The following is a 21,966-nucleotide window of genomic DNA, read 5'->3' as shown; positions in this document are numbered from 1 at the left end:
ACTACTTTTTGTCAAATGTAACTGGGTAACTACCTACACTGCCGGCTAAAAGTATTGGCACAGCTGCTTTTTAACAAAATATATGCAACAATTTGTGTTGTAATATTTTTCCGAAAATTTTGTGTGCAAATATGGTTAATTCTACAATAAAAAACATAAACACATATAATTTCAAACTTTGTGCAAAACTAGGGAAAATTAGGAAAATTTTCATGAAATTTTTTTGCAATAAAGTAGAAGTTCTAAGTAGCTACGAATTACCGTTGATTTTTGGATTTTTTTTTTTTTCACGCAGTCACTTCCATACAAACACAAAATGTTGGAAAATACTTTATATGTAAAAAATGCAAAACACCTTCAACAAAAAAAGTTCTCAAAAATCAATGCGATTTTTGACTAACTCCGAACTTGAATTTTTTATACTAGAATTTAATGCGCTACAAAACTGCATACTCAAGAAAACTCGAACAAATCTGATTAAAAAGGTGAAAATTTTCTTGAAAATTTATTGAATGTTCTCGAATTTTGCACTTAGTTTAGAAATTAAAAATTTTGTGTTTTTTTGTTGTAGAATGAACCATAAATGCCCTTTTTGCCCTTTCCTCTATGTTTGGTTGGTTTACAGTATAGTTGGCCAGGATCAAAGCAAAATAGTTCACCCTATTATTAGTATATTATGTTTCCGTTACTTTTCACAAAAAATGTTTTGTGGATACCAGATTTATTTTTATTAAATTGGAATGAATTGAATCTGGGTTACTGCTGATCAATCGTTTCAAGCTAATTTTAATGTTTCTTTCCAAACTATAATCAAATTCGACAAGCGACATTTGTGATTTTTGTTGTCAACAATTCTCGATACATTTGTAGCACATATACCCACCCATTCCATCCAATCAGACAGACATATAAGAGCAAAACGTCATATGTATGTCGAATTAATTTTAATGAAAGGCACGATTGCAGGACAGTACTCAAAAATATATACATAAATTCAGTTCAACAAATCGAGCAAATACATATAGAAGTTTGCATATTCATTAGCCATCGGTGAGCGCATCCTGGGACAGGTTCGCAGGGTGTTTTGGGCATTGCGGCATAAGCTTGATGATATGCACATATGTCTTTTGTGCAGTCAAACATAGAACGTTTGGCATAATGCAGCGTCTGGGGATGAAGGTGGATGTGGGAATGTGAGAAAAATGTACATCAAAAATCCAATTGCCGCTAACCCACATACTTAGCACCCAATCTGCGGGGCTGAGGCCTTTGAAGCTGCTTCGCGACTGAACATTTCCGGGGAGCTGGCTGGCTGGCTGTGTAAGCGCATAATAACATCGCCGCTGCAGAATTGGGTCGCTCCTCTTGTGCATATTTTAACCTGCCTTAACAAGCATTGCTCAGCAATACAGGCTTTCAGTTTTCATACCGATGATGATGATGATGATAATGGCTGAATAGTTGTACAAGCAGGCTGTGCTTGTGTCTTTGTATGTATGTATTTATGTCTGCAGAGTGGCATACAGTCGGCGATGTAAATATTTGTTGCTTTTAACATTACAATACTCAGTCAAGTTGTTTTCCATTTTGCTGCAATGCACTTAGAATTGTAAGCGAACGAGCTTGCGTCCAAAATACGTACATACATTTGGATGTACATCTAAGTATATTAGGGTGGTACTTAAATGTAGGAAGCAAATTTTTGTATCAGATTTCCTAAGCCTTAAGCGCTACTTCGATGCTACTATAGTCGAAGATATTTACAAATAAATTTTGGTCCCGATTGGAGTTGGTTAAGGCGCGTCGCACAGGGGTCAAACTTCAGTCTGCTCTATGAAAACGTCTTCAGTGACTAAAGTCGGGACCAAAATTTATATGTGATATCTTCGACTATGGTGGTATCGATTTTGGATATTAGATGAACAAAAAATTAATTTTAATTTTTTGAGTCTCCACAGAGGCTTCTGGCCTTTGTTTGACCCCTTTGCGATACGCCTTAGTGGTCTCCAATCGGGACCAAAATTTATATGTGATAGCTGTGACCGTGGTATAACCGATTAAGGGAGTGAGACTGAAAAAATCATTCACTTGATTTTAAGGACTACCCTTATGTATATGTATGTATGTATGAAAAATTAAATCATTCTGTTGTGTATCCCAGTAGATAATTTCAGGAGCTAATAGCCCTTCCAAAAGGCTTGAGAGTCAAGCGGCCTTCCACTCTACATTCCTTTCTCCTTTCTTTTTTGTATGGAGTCGCACAAACTGAAGGCCTTCTACCTGCGCTACCAATAGAACGGCTTCCAGAGGGGTTTTTTGTGGGACGTATTTCACAAGGCCTTTTGTTAATGTTAAATACATAATATAAGTTATGTTTTCGTATTCTCCAGCAAAAAATATCCAGTAACTTTCCAGTAACCAAATTTCTTACACATTCCCGTAAATTGTAAATAGCAAAAGACCTTCTGAAAGCAGGCAAGCACATTTTTCAGCCCTTCTTGGGTAGGCCTTTTAGAATGGCTTCACTACCTAGCCTACCTAACTTATCTTCTGGGATGATTGGTGGCTCACATGAACGCATATCTGCATAAGTACGCGTCAAATCTATGTACATATGTATGAATGTGAATTGGTTCGATCGGCTTTGTTGGAAAATGTGCAAATCCTTACACATTGGCTTTAGTCCGCAGTGCAAGAAATCATATAGAGAGCATACATATATACACAGATTTTACATAAATTTATGTATGCATGTGCTTGTGTCTGCGTGAAACATTTTTTACCGAATTTTTGTTGGCTTTTTATGTAGGCACTCGCATATACCTTTGATTTGTTTGCATATCTCATTTGAAAAGAGAAGCAAAATAAAAACAAACCTCTCGAAATATTCGCTATAAAACAAACAAATAATAACGTCTATAGAATTCACTATTTCTAAGTGAGATTAACTCTACAAATAAAAATGTTTAATTTACAGTTACAACTTAATAAACATATCTCTGGCAACTATACATACATATGTATATATGTATATCCTACTTTCTTGTGGAAGACCTTTTGTGGTCAAATGCAAGGACTTCGTGTTTGGTGGGGCTTTCCACGATATCGATGTGGTTTTAAAATGCCCGAAGAAATTCTTCTTCTTGCTAATAACTTTCCTGGCGGCGTTATCGAGTGTATACACATATATGGAGAATAGTTTTAAGATTATATGTATACTGTTATCTAATATCGAGCTTCCTCTGATTCTCATTGCAGTTTTGTGGCTAAAAACCCAAAAGACATCTTAGCATTTGGTGGCAATTTTCTATATCGGATTGAAAATGTTCTCTCATTTAATGGAATTTGCCATTGGAACTAGAATTGCATACAGATATCAAGAGCTAGCCGAAGCTAAGAAATTTTAAGTATCAAATGATGTTTTGAACGAATTAAAAAATGCGCTAATTATTGACATTTTTCCCTAGTCCAGTAAACAGAAATTCTGTGACTTAAATAAAATTTGGCAATAAGGGTTTAATTTCTTATATTAGGCACCCTTAAGCTCGATGCATTTAGCGCAGTAAGTTTCCAAAAAAAAATAGAGTTTCCTCAGGTCCTCAAAATAGACATTTATTTCAGTAATTACCATATTTTTCATACGACACAAATCATTTCCCTCGGCCCACTTCTTCAGATTTGAAAAACAGAAAATAATCGAATGGGGCTTAATGGGTGGGGTAGCAGCTAATTGTCGTCTAAGTTATGGGTTATAGACGAAGTTCTACTTTTCACTTTTTCGTCGTAACTTACGTGGCTGTCTGCTTTCAATGGCAGTTAAAAGAAAACGAAAAGATGCAATTTCTTAAAAATTTTACAAAAGTCTGCCAAGAGTCTACACGAAATTAAAAAAAAAAGTAGCTGACTGAAAATAGTTATCACTGATTTTTTTTAATGTGAAAACATTTATAATTTTATTATACAATTTATTTTTTCTATATTTTTATTTAACTATGGCAATGCTGAACATGATGAAATATCTGCTATCTACTTTATTTTTGCACTTTTACAAACAAAACATTTCAAGTAAATATACATACATACAAACGTAACCATATACAGAAACAAACATACACAAGTACTTGCTAGACTTTTTTTAATATGCTACCAAATACCAATTTTATTCAAACTATCCTTCGGCTACACTCCTATTGCTAAATTACATTTATTTATACAAATTGTTACAACTGCCTGGTTTTAAACAAATTCAATCACGTATGTATGTATGTATCTCAAATTGAAAAAAACGCCAGCTACTTCCCTTTGAGCCTAGTGAAAAAAAATCAATCAATTCCAACTGCCCTCCTTTAAGTTGACTTCATCCACCCTGTACTCTTTCCAGAACAAACGCGTGTATGTATTTGTGCTTTATAATATCCCTGCCCGAGTATTTATTTCACATTGCGTACAGCACAATTTCCAAGTTGAGTATAGAGTCAGATTTTTGAAATTTATTTAATTTTTGGGAAAATTATTATTATTTTAGGGTTTGCTATTCAATTAAGCCAAATCCAAATCGAAGTTTTCTACCAGCAAGAATCACCGTTCATGGCACTTATCAGACTAACATAATAACAGGACCGATTGAACTATGGTAATTAACACAATAATACCTACAATGTATATATACTTATTTAATAATAATGAAAATATGTATTCATACATACATATTTTAATTGTTTGTGGCTGATAAAAAAAGGAATTTTTATATTTGGTAAGACAAATCTGAAAAAAAAACGATCAGAATTTAACAAAGTGAAGAAAAATAGAAAAAAAAATTGGAGAAACTAAAATGGGTTCTTATGTCACATAAACTTATTTATGTCTTTCTATGTTTTACGTATTTGTTTCTGTCATTTCTCTTTTAGTGCAAGTAAAATTGTTACGTATACGCCCCATCTCACATATTTATGCGGTGACATCATTTTGTATAAGAAATATGGACTAAGCCACTTAAATTCTTGCAAGCTGCTGATCGGGGCTACTTTCTAACTTATAAATTACTTTCTAATTTCATGTAAATGCGCGAAGTGTCATCAGTTGAGCTTCAGATACCAAGAAATACATAGTGGCCATCAGTCCGAATTGAATAAATTTCCAAGCTTCTGCTTCAAATACGTCTCCTATTTCTAAAAGTTTTAAAAACTTGTCTCTAACCTTTCCAGGTTACTTTAGTTAACGGTTTATTTGTATTTTGCGGCAGTCATATTTCTTAAGTGTATGCTTTGAAGAATTTAGGCTGGCTTGACTTCTGAAGAAAAATCTCACTTTTTTGGTACGAAATATAAATCAAAGCTTTAGTGACTTTGTAAAAAGATTCAAGTTCGATATATATTTCACTAATACGATATGTGGCAATGTTCCATTACTAGCTACTAAATGCTTTTAAGCAGCATGCAAGTGGGTGATTACATAGCACATCCGAAGACATAACAGAAAAGTGAAAAAGCTCGTATTTAATGCACATAAAATTTTATTTATGGTCTCCTAACATTAATATTAATATTTTGTCTAACAAGGCCGTGACGTTCGAATCTCAAAATTTTATGATTTTCTTGTTTTTTTTTCCTTTTTCCCTTTAAAATTTAAAAATAAGCACGTTTTTCGGTGTGTGTTTTATTTTATTTGTTGCTGAGATCATTTATTTGAAAATTCTGAATACAAGCTCCGCAAGCTCCCGTTTTGCACACTCCAACAAATGATTTTCGCAAAATTGAAATTAATTGCATAACAAATAGCATTATGAAGAAAATTTGGAAACCGAAATATTCCTAAAAAATTGTATGTGTTTAAAGTCATGAAATAACCACAAACATCAAAAAATGGGAAAAAAAATTTACATACAAACATATATTTGTTAGCAACCGCTAATCAAGCGTAGAAAGCTGACTTTGTTAGACCTTGTTGGGAAAACTTGAACTAAATGAGTTTACTAACGCCAAGGTCTTGGCTATATTAGGACACTTGTAGTTGTGTTTTTTCCCCGCTGGCAAGTGAAAACTTTATTCATAAACGATAAGCATGTTCATGTAGTCAACCAATAAAAACGAAATAAAGTTCTTAAAAAAAAAACAAGTGAAATCACGAGTAGCATTTTTTAATCCTGCTGTTATGATTACTGAAGAGCTAAAAAATTTTGAAGAAAAAGATAAAAACGAAAATTACCAGAACAAAAAAATACTATAGTCATTAACGTAAAAGGCACTAATTGACAATTTTGAAATTTTGTAGAAGAAAAAAATATAAAAAAATGCATTTTCAAGAAAACTAAAATTTGTTTTTGTTTTGCTTTGTACATTAAAATGAGTTTATTTGCCAGATTTTTCATTTTTTTTTTTTTTTTTTTTGATCTAGGAAGGAAGTGCTGTTGCCACCAAATGGAGAAACCCCTAAAGTCCTTTATCCTTTCATTTTATTTTATCAATATTTCTTTCCCACAATTGCAATTGAGGTAAACTCTTCTAAAATTTGGTTATCGAAAAAACCTTAGATTAGATAATGATTGGAAGAGGCTGCTCCCTCTATCGCCACCAATACGATTTAATGTTACAAACCTCTATTTGGGGTTTACCATTAAGAGCGAATCATTTTGCTTTTTCGATTAAGAGGCTTTTGGGATAGTTATGTAAATGATTTTAAATTCAAATGAAAGTAAAATAGTGCGGAATTTCGCGCTCGATGTTGGGCTGCAGCTCTTCTAACGTTGCTGGCTTAGTGGCATAGACCAGCGATTTGATGTAACCCCACAGAAAAAAATCTTAAGTGGTTAAATTGTAGGAACGAGGGTTGTTGGACGGTTTTGTCGACCGGAAATTGCCGTAAGCGCATGTAAAATAATTGCGATAAAAAGTGAGTTTTGATAAAAAAAAATTTAATAGATTGAAAACGTTGTCGAAGCGTGCATTGCTCCATGATTAAATGATAGATTTGCGTTTTAAAATGTGAATGAATTGCGACGTCCAGCTTCGCTCCTATTCGGGAAATGTCAAAAACTGAATGCGTTGTCTCTATTGAAAAGCCTCTAGGTCTCCTTTGTTCCATGTGTCGTTAAGGAACCCCGTGAGCTTTTTTGGCTAGGTCACGGTGATTTCAGGGAGAGGAATTTGGGCCCAGCAAGCCCAGAAGAAGAATAAATCCAAACTTCCTTGAACAAAGCTTTTCAGCCCAAAAAGAATATAACGTTCTGGGTAAAACTTATATCTTTTAGTTTCTTGATGATCCCTATTATTCGATTGTGTCTTTGGAAAAATATTTGAATGTTGGGAAAATGTAAGGTTCCAATAACTTATTTTCTTTGAATACCGATATTCGTACAGAGTAAAATGAAGCATACGATCAATAAATGACTGTTGATATAGCTGGGAATTGAATTGAAAACTGTCATTGAAAAATTCTCTATAAGGGAAATGTTCTACAACTAAGTGGTACGCACCTCTCGATTTATTTTTTCACAGAGAATCAAATTTCAAAATAGTTTTTTTTTTTTTGTAATTTTTATGTAAAACTAAAAAAGTAACAACTATTTTTGGTTTAACTTTTTATAAATCCAAAATAACAATTATTTTTTATTTTTTTTTTTATCTTTTAAGTCATACGCATAAAGGTCATTATCATTTTTTGCAGTTAAGAAGGCGTTGGAGAACAAAAGTTTACTACCACTTATACGAAAATCTTCAAAAACTGTTATATAAAACACATAATATAAAAACCAAAAATAACTGTTATTTGTATATTATACAGGTAAAAATTAAAAATAGCTTTCATTTAAGGAGTAATTAAATAAAAGTAAAAAAATAATTGTCAAAGAGTGATTTTTAAAATAAAAGCCGTAACTGTTATGGTCCCAGCAATTGACGTATATATGTAAATACTTGATTGAATTGACAAAAGTTTGCAAGAAATCAATATTTAAGGCATTGAAAACCAGATTTAATTTTGCACGCGCACTTCCGAGAGATGAGAGCATGGGCACTATAATTATTTCTAGGGAATCCTATATAAAACAACTCAGAATGCCGAAGAATTGATATTGAGTGAAATTTCATCTAAAAGGCAGGGACAATCACTTGATCCATTTATTATTTTGCTAAAAGAGATATCCTGCTTTCAAGGGTATCCAGACTAATTAGCAGGCACCGAGAATTATATGAAGGTAATGGCATAGAAGGCCTCTAAATATAAGCTGGGTACTCTAACTTCTATCCAACAAATACACAAAACAGAACATTATGTGTGTAAAGATTGATGAATGCCGGTTTTGGCGAATAAATGCTAACATTAAGTATGGAACGAACAAAGCATCACTTCACTAATGAAAACGAATGTTGGTATATTAACTTCGACAGAGGTATTCGGGTGACACTTTGTCGAAGGCTTTTTGAAAAATCAATGTAAATCGTATCTAAATATATGGAAGTTTTTTTTTAAATACAGAAATGCATTTATCACTGAAAACAGCCAGGTTGGTAAGTTTTCCATAAAATTAGTGAGGTCTTTCCCTATCCAACACTCCTCGTAACTTATTGCAATATTGTGGCCTAGTTATGGCGTATGTTTCCGATGTTGCTTATGCTAATGTGTCATCGTCCTCATAACTTAATATATTCTGCGCTTATCGATCAAAAATATGGTTTGTATACATATGATGAAAATGAGAATGTAGAAATATTCTAGGGCCAACAGTCGAATGTAGCAAATTCGAATTTCGAAAAATGCCAAAGACCACTTCTCAGTTTGACATTTTTTTTTTTTTTGTATTTATAAGTAAAGGTTGTGTGTGTTTTACACAATATGGTACAGGTGTCCATATTACAATCGGCTTTGTAGATAACTATGCACACAAGTAAATATATATGCGATTTGCTGATAAGGGATTAAACGTGGAAAAAATAATGTAGACACAATTTCAATATATAAATCTCACAGTCAAGAAACGGCTGAATATACAGTGACTCAAAAAAGTTACCACGTGTAGATTTTTTTGAAATATTCTTAATGTTTTTGTTTATTATTTTTCTAAAAAAATACCGTCCAAGCTTTAACCAAAATAAAAATCATAGTTTTAAATTTTACAAAATTTAGCAAAATTCAAAAAATTTTCATCAAAATTTAAACTTTGTAATCTGAATGCCCAAACAATTTTAGTCAATCAAGTGCAAGTCTCAATCGGCTAAAAAATCGCGTTGATTTTTGATAGTTTTTTTTGAGACTTGTTTTGCAATTTGTTTCTTATATAACAAGTGCAATTTACAAAATCCAACAAACGAACTTCTCCATTTTATTTTATAAGAAATTCATGTTTATATGGAAAAAGGTGCAAAAATTCGTCACCGATAAAAACGTCTCAAAAACCAAAAGGACTAAAATTGTGTTTGCTATAAAATTGCAGAGAGATTCAGATTAAAAATTTGGAATTTTAATGAAAATTTATTAAGTTTTCCTTAATTTCGTATATAGTCTGAAACTGTGATTTGTCTGGTTTTCGCTAAAGCTTGGACGGAATTTTTATAGAAAAATAAAAAAAATCTAGTTCCAAAAACATTACGAATATTAAAAAAACAACACGTGGTCATTTGTTTGAGTCACTGTACGTTATGAATAGATGGCTTAGTGGAAAAAATTGCGCCTTCATAAGAAGCAGAATTTTTGTTATATATATATATATAGTGCTTACTCATAATTTGCATGTAGCGTTTGTGCAACTCTGAAAAGTGTTTTAGATGTAAATATGTATGTATTTCTCTGAAATTTTTATTCAATTAAAAACGCAAAAACAATTACTGGATTATTTTGGGTTCGTGCACAATTAATTACTAACACAGGCAAACTATTCGGTTTTGCTCGTAGTTTATCTTCAAATTATCTAAACCAAATTTTATGCTAATTTTGCTAATATAACAACACATTTTTTTTCTCATTTCCCCAACGCTTTGGCTTTGTACAGGACCTCGCTGTTCATCGTCACCAGTTTGGTGTATGCCATCATTTTGATTGTTGTCTGCATTGCCTATGTGATTAGCGATGTGACAACCCACCGTCTGCCAGTGCTCTACTATGAAACATTCTTTACGTATTTGTATGGTGTCAGCATACTCTTCCTATTGTATGTATTTTGCTTCCTGTTGCAGGGTAAGTTGACAAAAAACAAAAAGAAAAAAAACTAAAAAAACTAAAAACTAAAAAAACACTAAAAAAATGTACACTAAATAATGTAATAATAAAAAAACGAAAAGTATTAATTATGATTTATTCTTACGTTCGCAGCAGTTATTAAGCTTTTTTTATCTGCCTTGTTTCTTCCCCTTTTATTAAGTTTGAGTTTTCATTAACAACACAGTTTCTGTTTTATTAAAAATTACCCCTGCTTTCATTACTTCTTATGCCACAGAGAGTTCCTGCTGTAATGGCGGCAGTAAACCGAAATCACCACCAAAGGATAAAAAATCAAAGAAAAAATTACCAGATCCAACCGATTCGAAGGATGCGAAGGGTTCCAAGGATTCTGGCAAAACCGGCAAACCGAGTCCATATCAGGTTTGTTTTTATTATAAGAAAAATTATTTATTTTCCTTTTTCAATCCTTTTGTTCGGCTGAAGAATTTTTATTATTCCACTTGTTTACATAAATACATTGAAAATTGAACTTGTAATTTGTGTGTATTTTCCTCGCATAAACTCTCATACATATATGTCCGTCTCACGCACATCCCTACACCTTTTAGCAGCCTTCAGTTACCCTCTCTGAAAGTAAGAAATTCCCCACACAAGCACACACACCCTAGCTGAATTTTTAATACTATTTCAAGTGCACGAATATTTTTTGCCAAGTGCAGTTGAAGCTGAAAATTTTATGTATTTCAAAATTCTTTGGGGGCCTTGTAGGTAATTGTGTGCTAATTGGCTGTAATTACTTTAACTTTTGTTCATTACTTAATCCATTAGCGCTTACGTTGTGTGGCTTTTGTAATTTGTATTTGGGGACTAGCGGTAATTTTAATGTTTAATGTTGTTTACCTTCATGATTTTGTCACATCATTTTTTAATTTTCAATTTTTAATTTCTGCGGTTTCATTGTCAGAACCGATATTGTTTTTGAATTAATATTTGGATTAAATTAAGGATGAAAAATATTATTTGAATAGAAAGAAAAATTTGTTAAAAATAAAAAGTATAAAAGCGAAATAATCTTCTTTAATTAAAAAATTCAATGAGCACATTAGAGAAGATGCATTGTGTTAAAAAAATTAAGTAAAACTGCGTTTTGTGAAATGTTTGACTTCTCTGCTTGATCTGTTTCGAGTCTCCTCTTGGGGATCTAGACTTTGGACTTGGTGCAAGGTCTATGGGAAAATATACCTCTCTCATTTATATATTTAACTATTTAGAAGTTCTCATTTTATTTCTTGGTACTTCCGACAGGGTAGGAGTAGATATGATGTATCCTTCTGAACGAAAATCACTTTGTCTCCAAACCAAATTTGACAAGGGATGACGGAAAATATTTCTAAAATACATCATATTCAGTAGTTTGTTGAATTTTCTTGGTCTGGTTTCAAAACATTAAGAGGAAGACTAGACTAAAGTTGATAAATTAGCATGGGCGAAGTCATTGCGTATTTTTCGGTGAGCTTCATAATTCCCCATTCGTTGGAAGACTTGCCTTTAGTGGCGAAAAAATTTAATACTATACTGTTCCAATAATTTTTGACTAACTAGTCGCCAGATATACATATGTAGGTGTGGTCTCTGGCTGACGTAATAGAACACAACTACTTTGGATGATGTATTTATTCAAAGCATCCAATTGTCGATAGTTATCATCAAAATTGTTTGCTCGTTTCCTTTGTAGGAGTACAAAAGCAACCTAACACTTAAATACCACCACACTGAGCGCTTAACCTTCCTATGATGAAGTCCTGCTTTTGAAGTCGTTCGAAGTGAATTATCGATCCGGGACTAATACCGTAAAATTCCACATGATTGTAAACAAATCCACTTCTCCACACCAGTTACAACTATATTCACTTTTCAACAACATATAATCCAAATATAGAGCTGTTTCCTAAAGGTAGAAGTAATGCTTTTTTTGGCTGCTACCTACATTTTATGCGACCAGCAACCGTGTCGTGTAAACGGGCTGTTAGGCTTATCAGAGAGTTGGCTGAAAATGAAGCAGGAAACATTTACTTTTTTTTGGCTCTTTGTATTTTGCTCTTTCGAAGTATACATTGTAAATAAAAAGAGAGCCAAATGTATGACGCGCTCGGAAAATTAAAAGTTTATGTCTCTAGGCACTGAAGCAAAAGTGGCATTTGAGTTTTGGTTAACCGCACCTTAACAAGTTTTGGCCTTAATTAAACTATGCTTGGGTTATCAAAAAATAAACAGTTCTTTGAATGGTATAAATTCAAAAAAGTTACGTAGAAAATATAATTTTCGTTGCGTCTTAGAACGTATAAAAAGTGATATGAAAAATAGGTAACTACGCCATGCAATTTTGTAATTTTTGAACCATTTGGATCATTTGGATCAAAATGCGAACAAATTTCATGATCATTTTCGAACGATTTGCTAAATATTAAACAAAAAAATAATAATTTCATTAGTCCGATTTCGAAATTGTCCCAGGCTCTGCTACGAATTCTCCTTTATCTCCTTCAATTGCACAAGAACTCTTTCAGCGGAAAGTTAAGTTTCAGAAAACGTTAGACGGGCCCTGCAGAATTATACATTTGCCTCCATAGCGTGAATTAAAAAGCTTATGATTGCTTAGGAGCAAGCTAAATGTATGTATGTACATTAGACCGTACGACCTTACCGAGCAAACAAAAAAGTTCGCCATACAAACCTTACTCTAAATTATTTTTGCAAGGCAATGCCGATTTTCTTATGCTGAACTTTGGAGTTGCTGTTTTATATTTGGCGGTGGGTGACACCTACATTAGCCAATACAATTGTTTTTTAATAGTTCTATTCGAATAATTAAAATACTAGCTTAGCAAAATTTAATTACTTTTGGTGCGATTTAATTTACTGACATTAGGACGGCACATTAGGTTGAGAAGAACTGAAGTCTATTGGAAAAGTAAGAGATCGTGGTACTTAAGGACAATAAGCTGGGGAACAAAAAAAAAACAATTATCTCCTCCAGGCGAGAACATAGATATATCATACTTTAAGATCCGACTGTAAATGCCGAAGATATGACCAAAAATTTAAGAAGGCGATCCGACCCCAACGTTCGCCCAAAAAAATTTTTTTTAATTGCCAGGGATGTACGACGAACCTTTTTCCTGGTATCGTCTAATATACAAATTATTATTTTTGTTCGTGTACTTCTCTAATATGTCTTACGGTCCGCGACTACATTTGATCATCTTTTTTCATAGTTAAAGGAAAAATAATTGCCAATCTCTATCTTCAGCGTTAAATTATTTGTTTTCTAATATGAAATGCTATTTTTATTTATTTCTATATGTAATATTAATTTACATCCTTATTTTTAATTTTTTCACTACTACCTTTCATCACCATCATCATCATCCACAACAACTTTAATCATATATGTATGTATGTACACTACTACCGCCTGCTACTGCCAACACATACACAAAAATTTGTGCATTAATTAAAAAAAAAAAACCCAAACCGCTCACCAACACAAACGCAAAACGAATGCTGTACATAAATGCGCTCACAAAAATATGTACCTGCGCGCAAAATCAAAAAAAAAAAAAACAAAAAAAAACGAAAATAATTTCTGTCTTGAATGTTCCGCATCTTGGCAATGCTATATCCTCGAAAAAACCTCTGTGCAAACTGCTTTACAAAAATGATGAATTGAATAATGAAACCCATATATTCTCAAAAACAAAAAAATCAAATGCAAACCAAATACACTGCTGCTCTTCAATGCTATGAATATGGCTGGCTATCAAATTCTATGCTCCTGCCAAATAATGCCTAATCCCGCCGCGACTACGCTGATGCTACTGCACACACGCACACACGCACATACATATATAAACCAATGTGCTGCAACATTATAATCTGAATAATCTGAATACAATGACATATGAAAATCCACACACACACGCACACACATACTCAAATGTACACATGCAAACAATGCTGCGTGTGCTTTGCATTATCCTGACTACAAAATAATACGCATTTAAATCGTTGATCCGTTCACTCCAACGTCGGCAGGAGCGATATCCGGTTAAGAAACGTGATCTCGTACGACAGTCTTTGACGTTACAGGTATGCTTAACAACAACAGAAATACAAAACCAAACAAGAGAAAATAACAAAATCAAATAACACTAAATATGTATCTACAGAAATTCGTATAACAACTAAATACTCGTAAATATGAGTACACCTGCATATATACGTACCTATTAACTCAATGTGGAATGGCATCGTCATACTTTTCTCTGCTTTTTTATATCTCTATCCTTTTCAACTGGCTTTCCTTGCTTACGCACTTGAGTGCCTAACAAATGCTCAATTTTCCTTTTATTCTATGTATGAATTTGGCTTTTCTCTCACTATATCTGTGATCTTATGTTTTCTTTTTCTTATACTCAAAGTGGTTGTATGTAAATACTAACCTTTGAACGTACTTTGAATATCTACTTGTAGTTTATAAATAATACCGTCCAGTACTTCTGAAGAGGTTCTGGTTTTAGGGTCGATTCTCATGACTATGGGATAAGCATTTCCTGTCTGATACTCGTATAAAACTGGAACAAATCTAGATGGTTCAGTCACTTGGGCTTAAAAAAGCCAGCCAATGCATAGTTAGTCAAGCATGCTCTCTCGTCGAAATTCTTTATTATCTTCCAAGTTGGAAAATTCTGGCTTAAACGAGCAGGGCACACCGAACTTCATTAAAAAATATTTTTTTTTTTAATTTGCGCCTGTTTTTCTAGAATTACTGGACGATAATGTGAACCGATTTTGACGATCTTTCAGATTTATGCTTTTCTCGTTAAAACCATCATATGCTGTGAATTTCATCAAAATCGGATAACATTTACTATTTCCGCCCACAAGAGCTGTGGGCGTGGTAGCGCGTTGAATTTTACCATTTCCCACATTTCTTCATTCCTAAGTGCCGAGCAGCGCATATACGAAACTTAAGCAAATTTCTAGCACGGTTACTACTTTTGGCCGCAGCTTATATGGGGACGTCCCACTGTGCCTCGTAACCACGTAAATCTTGTAAAGTTAATTAATTTTTTATGGAAAACCGGTTTCTTTTCTAGTTTTAGGCTAGTTTAGGCGTCAGGCGGGGGCGAACGCAGAACGCGGTTAGGGTTAACCAAAAAACATGTTTCTTTTAAATTTAATCAGTTCCACCAAAAGTGTGTTTCGGTGGTCCAATATGTCTATACTTTAATTTTTTTTTATCGACACCTGAGTGGAAGATCGACCTATCTCGGCAGCTAGTTCGAAAACGCCCTATCTCAGGAAACTTTTCAAGAACGGTTTACTTTAGAATTTGATTGAAGAATGCCCTATTTCAGAATTTTGTTGAAAAACAACCTGACTCAGAACTCGGTTCAAAAACGCCCTATCTCAAATGGAAATATATTGACAATGTGCTGACATACGGCGTTTTTGAATCGCCAGCTGAGATAGGGCGTTTTGAGATCAGGAAAACTTCAATCAAATTCTGAGATAGGGGCGTTTTCGGGACGTAAGTTTTTTTTTTAAACTTAGAGAAGCGACCAATTTGAAGCCTTAGAAGTTTTCAGTTTGAAATAGTTCGTTAGTTTTACAGAATGCATTTGTACTACGATTTTTCTCCCAAATAGGTAAATTGATTTCATCTCAAAATGTGGATCAAGAACAACACCGCGTTCACGTTGAATCTCTAAATGATACTGAAAATTCAAAATGTTGAAAGATGAAATTTGAGTCCAATTATTTTTACCCTATCGAAAGCCTTAACCTTAAAATTCACACCAAAGATATGCGTATAGTAGTACTTTTAGGGATTATGTTAGTTCCAAAGCGAATTCATACAAGATGGTGTTACCAGAGCATCTGGACGGAGAGCTCATGACCAAAAAACCTATCATACGTCAGATCGATTGAAATTTTTTGTGAGCTTAGCTTGTTAATATACAGTATTGGCCCATTTCAAATTGATATTGTGTGCCACGCATAATTATTTATTTATTTTTAGGAATTTTCAATTAAAAGACAGTTTATTCCCTAACAAAACTCACATAGACGCAAGTTTAAAAGTTTTTAAAAGACTATATGTAAAAAAACGCAACGAATTTTCACCCAAATTTCAAATCTTTTGGAGTACACAGTTTTATAGCCCATTCAATTCTAGTTTAATAATGTGCAGTATGGGTATCAATCGAAATGATTTTGAAATGGCTTCATTTCTAAACTACATGTACATAAGTAGGAAAAAGTATTCGCAAGAGAGAGGTTTAAGATAGTTTTAGTTTGAATATATTTTGAAGATATTTAAAAAATTTAAAATCTCCTGCTTTTTGCATATTTTAAGTATGTTGAGTTTAATTAATACCTAATGTAGCACGTAAAAATTTCATACATTCAACGAAGCGGGTGAGAGCGATCTAGTATACCATATATGTCAATGTATTTTTTTTTTTTAACAAACCCTCTTGCAGAGAACTTATTTAACTTGCAATAAATAAACATTTGCTTAGTAAACAAAACAAAAATTTTTATTGCTTAATTAATTTCAAAGGTTTTTTCTTTTCTTTTTTTTTAATTATAAAAATTTAATTGAGCGACAATCAAAAGCAAATCCACCTAAAAGTAAAAGAATCAACATTGAAATGCGTCAAAATGAAAATAAGAGAGCACGAATTTCGATGTGAAGCAAAACTCTCTGGGAAGACAATACTTTTCATAATTGTACCTTGCACTCTGCTCTCCTGTAAAATTTGAGTGCCGCAAGATAGGCGGTTTTGCAAAACATACATATATTTTAATTTAATTTAATTGTTAAAAACTTTTTTTCTGTGTTTTTTAATTTAATTTTCTTTTAATTGTTAGATTTTATTGTTTTAACAGCTGTTTACAGTCTCAAGAAAAACCGAAAATTCATACAAAATGGCACACAAGAAATTTAAAAGAAATTTTATTTTATAAAAAAACCTTACATTTTGCAGCTTTCAAGAAAAAATATTCGTATATTTATTTCTTCAAGAATATTTATAGCAAAAGCAAAGTGTTTTTCAAGCAACAGAAATAATAAAAAATATTTTTTAAGATTTTTTTTTAGTGAAATTCTAAGCTTTAAGAAGAAACGTATGTATATTTTTTTAATTTCATTTAATTTTAAGAAACTTTTTGTCCTTTATTAATTTTTTTTTTTAATTTTCTTTAAAACGAAGTTGGAACCCATCCGTGACTTATTAAATTGTCATCACTGATGTTAATTAAAATTTTGCAATTCAATCGCAAATTTTTCTAACAAGCGATATAGAAGGTCAGGTTTAAAGCAGAATCTCATTTTTGTGAAAATTGTAAATAAAGGGTATTGAATACAAGCCGTCGATATGTATTTTCAGTATCAACAAAACAAAACATTTTACAATGCTTAAGAATTGATAAGAGAAAAATCAAGTGCTCTGCATCAATAGATTTCAATAAGACTTGCCTAGCAGTTTTTCGGACTTTCAGTGATTGTGGTCTCATTCATTTAAATAAATTTCAGCGAATGCTTTGTAGCATAAATCTTGATTTGCAGAAACTCATAAACTTGCATATTTAATAATAAAAACTTCAAAAACAAACTTTAAGGAAAACATAAGTTTTATTCTATCAATGCCCGCATTGAAAAAGTTGTCTCTACTGCAGCTTACTTACATACATACATACGAGTAATAAGTAAGACCTAACCTATCATACTTCTTCTTGAACTTTTTTCATAAATCTATTCAATGCATATCAAAATATGAAAAAAAACAACTTTTATGTTACAATCACATTTTGCGGTAATGCGTATGTATGTAACTATGTTTGCGGCAAAGTTGCGAAGAGAAGCCGCGAAAATTTCAAAATTTATCACATTTATTGCAACACAGACAAAGTTGTGGCCACTTGCTGTAAGTGGCAAGCAAGATGTTGCTGCGTTGAGCGAGAGTTGTTGGCGGAGGTGGCGACAGCAGCCCGTTTAGAAGCATCAGCCACCACCCAAGTAGACAGTGCAGTGCGCCAGCTGAGTTAAGTCAAGCATTTATGCAGTGAGTGAGTGTGCCAAATAGTCAGCCAGTCAGCCAGTTACTAACTGCTGTCAGTTGCATTCAAACTCACTGTTGTCAGCCACAGTTCGGGATGTGTGCATTTTTAAGTGCATATGCTTGTATGTTTGTACATACCTATGTGTGTATTCTGCTTCGTATGCCACAAAGTTTGCGTAAGTTTGCAAAACTTTGCTCTGCTCTGGCGTATGTCTCTCAATGTCTGTCTGTTGACTCTAATAAATCTGGCTCCAACGCATTGGTTATGAATGTCTCATTGTTGCGCCGCCCCCTTTTTGGGCCACATCACATTTAGTATTAATTACCACTCAGCATCAAATTGCCATAATTGTTTGAGCTAAGTATAATGTGTTGTGGTGGTTGTTGTTGCAAACAAGTACATACAAAACTGCCAAGACAAATTGCAACCAAGCGAGCTGAATGAAAACGAAAAATTGTTAAAAAGTCGTAAGGAAAAGTGATTGAAGTGATTAAGCAGGTGCGAATGGGGAGGCCTTGGTGTTGTAAAATGTAAATAGGCAGCAAGCTGGGTTAAATTTTGCATTTGGTGGACTCATGTGAACTAGAAAGTTAATATTCCGAATGAGTAAAACAGTGCTTCTAAGCATCATATCTTTACTAATAGCGCCTAATACGGTGTTTTCATGAGGCGATTTCTTGCATCAAAAGTTGAAATCGATTAGTTGAGAGGCCGTTTACAACAGGCGATTCCTATAAGGAAGCGAAGACGCAATATTTTGGTCAGGTTTTGTTTAAGGTGAAGTTTTTGCAGCCAACAGATTTTTCTTTTTGAAGTGATGGCTGTTGTTGTTCCACTCGTATTCCTGATTTAAGTCAGAGGTCGATCCAAATCCGAATCGACATTTTCCTTCTGGAGTTGATTTGGCTTGGGAGTAGAGGGAATGGCCAGAAGAAGACTTGAACCTCGATTTGAACGCAATGCCAAGGACGAGGAATGTAAACAAAGATCCCTTTTCTTCATCTTAGGATGCTGAGAAATCTTTTGTTCAAGATGCTAAGCAAAAAGGCATTCATGCAATTTTTTAGTAAGTCATGGGTTAATCCATGTCGAATCGCCATGTTTGGAATCAACAATTTTGAGTTGGTTGAATTTCGGTCAGAACTTTTCTTTTCTCATATAACTAAGTACTGCGAAAAAATAATAACATTTATTTCAAAGTTATATTAAAATATTTTTATTTAATGTAAACTAATTTTAATTAATTTATTACTACTACTTTTCTAAATGTTTGGCATCTACGATTTCAAAAATGGTTTTTATGAACGCATTTCAAGACAGAAATACATTTGGGGGTGTGCCACTGCCTGACACCGCAGTTTGAAATTTTTTTCTTTCCCAATTCCTACGGAGTGGTAGCACGCTTCTCTAGCCACTCAGCCACAGTGGCCGCGTATTTTTAATTTAGAGTCTGCAAAAATTTTTTTTCAAAAATTCATATTAAAAAAATCTTTCTTGAAAATTTAAGGCTCTTTAAATATCAGTTAGAGGTATTGTGTAATAAAATGCAGCCTTAAATTTATATGTACATAAATATAAGTTTTTACTTTTAAAACTTTTTTATTTTAATTTAAGTTTTTAGATATATTCTTTTATATCACCTTTAAATCAAGACCAGACCGATTTTTGTAACTATAATACATTTTGAGGTCGCCGCAGTGGTGTAGTTGTTAGCAGTGCTCGATAGCATTCCCAGGGTCCACTTTCCGACCAATATCCTAAAAAAGAAAAACTTTTTTCTAATAGCAGTCGCCCCTCCCCTTTGTGTGACAACATCAAGGCGCACGCCAACATTTCGGAAGAGAAACTCGGCCAATCCATTATTATTAATAGTTTTTGGTATACAAAATATATCTAAATATATAAATACTAATTCCTGCTTATTTTACGCTGCCCTCTGGGAGTTTGAGTTTGTAATTTTGGTAATCATAACTTAGTTTCTTCCCCGTTTTGGTCTAGCAGCTAACTAATCGCTTGATTAGAAGGTCTATACATTTCTTAAGAGATTCCCAAAACTATCACTTCCTGATTTATGTAAGCATACATGCTATTTTTTAAACGTGCCAAATGTATGTAAATATTACTCGTACGTTGTGTCTTGTCAGCAGGTATTTAGAAGTATGCATGTCGTACCTTTGAAGTATTAGAATTAATAGAAACACTTATAAATACTTTGTAGAAATCAGCGCAACAGCAATTAGGATACTTCACACCCATCACACATTGTAGAGAATCCTTTGACATGTCATCCCGTAACAAGTATATTATGCTACTAATATCCAAATTACTTAAACTAAACTTTTCATACTTAGGTACTAACATATATAGCATATCTGACGAAATTTTAACTGAACTTTTTTTGTTTCCTTAAACTACTTATAAAAACTTTCATACGTGAATATATGCATAAATAATGTAATTTTTTTAAATAAATAATTACTCACAGGATTCGCAGGCTGAGGCTGAGGTCGCTGTTACTACGAAGAATGTACGAAAACGCAAAACAACCCACAGTGATCCCACACATGGTAGCTTCTTTTTGCGTGTGGGCGCCATTGGTAAGTTGAAAATAAAAACTAAAAAGAAAGAAAATATACACGATGAATAGATAACCTCTTCTTTTCTTGAAGTCGGTTAAAAAATTAAATAAAATGAAATTAAATAACGTAAAATAAAGTAAAATCAAAGCAATGATAAAAAGGAAATATATAAATATTTACTGAAATCCATAAAAAATTCTATAAATTAAAAAAAACTTTAGCAATTATATACCAAGAATGCCAAGTAACGAAAAAAGCTTCTTTGCATAGCCATTAATTTTCTACAAAAAATATATTTATTCTCCATTTTACAGCATTTGGTTTGGGCGCCATGATCTACATTGGACTGGAGTTCGGTTCTTTCTTCGAAATCCCATTTGACTCGCCATGTCATCACATTTTGATCGGCGTTAATCCATTGCTACAGATGATCTTCACCTTTATGCAGATGTATTTCATTTTCATGAATGCCAGAGTGAGTAAAATAGCAAAATATGAATATGGAATAAAAAACGGTTGAAGCCAAAGCGATCTGAAGAAAATTTTGATATATATGTACAAAACTTGCGCTTTGTAAAACATAATTGATCAGTGCCAAAAATCAGTGTATGACTCTCAAGGAAGCAATTACATACACCCCAGTTGCTTGAGCAGGTTATATCAATAATTTTATTATCAACAAAGATAATGTGTGAGTTGTAAAAGCCAAACAATTTTATAAATCATTGAAACCATATCAAAGGTTTCGCAGAGTCTGAAGCATATAAAAATTGCAATAGATTTTTATTTTTTTTTTTTTTTGTCAATGAGGCTTAGTTCTCAAAAATACAGTGATCTAATGCTGGATTTCCACTAGGCATTAAATGGCAAATGCCAAAGTCGGGCATTAAAAAATTATTGCCTCATTCATCCACATGGCATTTTTTTAATTGGCATACATTTTTTGTCATTTTAATGCCTAGTGGAAATTCGGCATAAGAAATTGTTCCTAGTACGATTTTCACACAAATTAAATGAACTTTCCCTCAATCGCTTATCCTCACCGCAACTCTCCTTTCTTATAAGCCCAACAACAAAATAAATAGATTCCTACAGACCTACATCC

General features: G+C 33.1%; 1 protein-coding gene across 3 annotated transcripts in view; it reads left to right on the top strand.

Annotated features, from left to right (window-relative positions):
* The window catches only part of LOC108371175 (uncharacterized), a 36,011-nt gene extending 14,568 nt beyond the window's left edge, over positions 1 to 21,443 (top strand). For 2 of the 3 annotated variants that reach the window (XM_017626684.1, XM_017626685.1), the window contains exons 3-7: positions 9,983 to 10,167; positions 10,427 to 10,572; positions 14,248 to 14,301; positions 20,768 to 20,879; positions 21,176 to 21,443. In XM_017626684.1, the coding sequence (XP_017482173.1) occupies positions 9,983 to 10,167; positions 10,427 to 10,572; positions 14,248 to 14,301; positions 20,768 to 20,879; positions 21,176 to 21,381 (703 nt within the window). In that variant the 3' untranslated portion in view covers positions 21,382 to 21,443. The remainder of the gene's footprint in view (positions 1 to 9,982; positions 10,168 to 10,426; positions 10,573 to 14,247; positions 14,302 to 20,767; positions 20,880 to 21,175) is intronic. The other variant, XM_017626686.1, reaches the window with a different exon arrangement.
* Positions 21,444 to 21,966: the final 523 nt, after the last annotated feature.

The sequence above is a fragment of the Rhagoletis zephyria genome, unplaced genomic scaffold, assembly GCF_001687245.7.
Source record: "Rhagoletis zephyria isolate East Lansing unplaced genomic scaffold, Rhagoletis_zephyria_1.1 Rzeph_scaffold_04748, whole genome shotgun sequence".
NCBI classification, from domain to species: domain Eukaryota; kingdom Metazoa; phylum Arthropoda; class Insecta; order Diptera; family Tephritidae; genus Rhagoletis; species Rhagoletis zephyria.
This window is presented reverse-complemented; position numbering and strand designations above follow the sequence as displayed.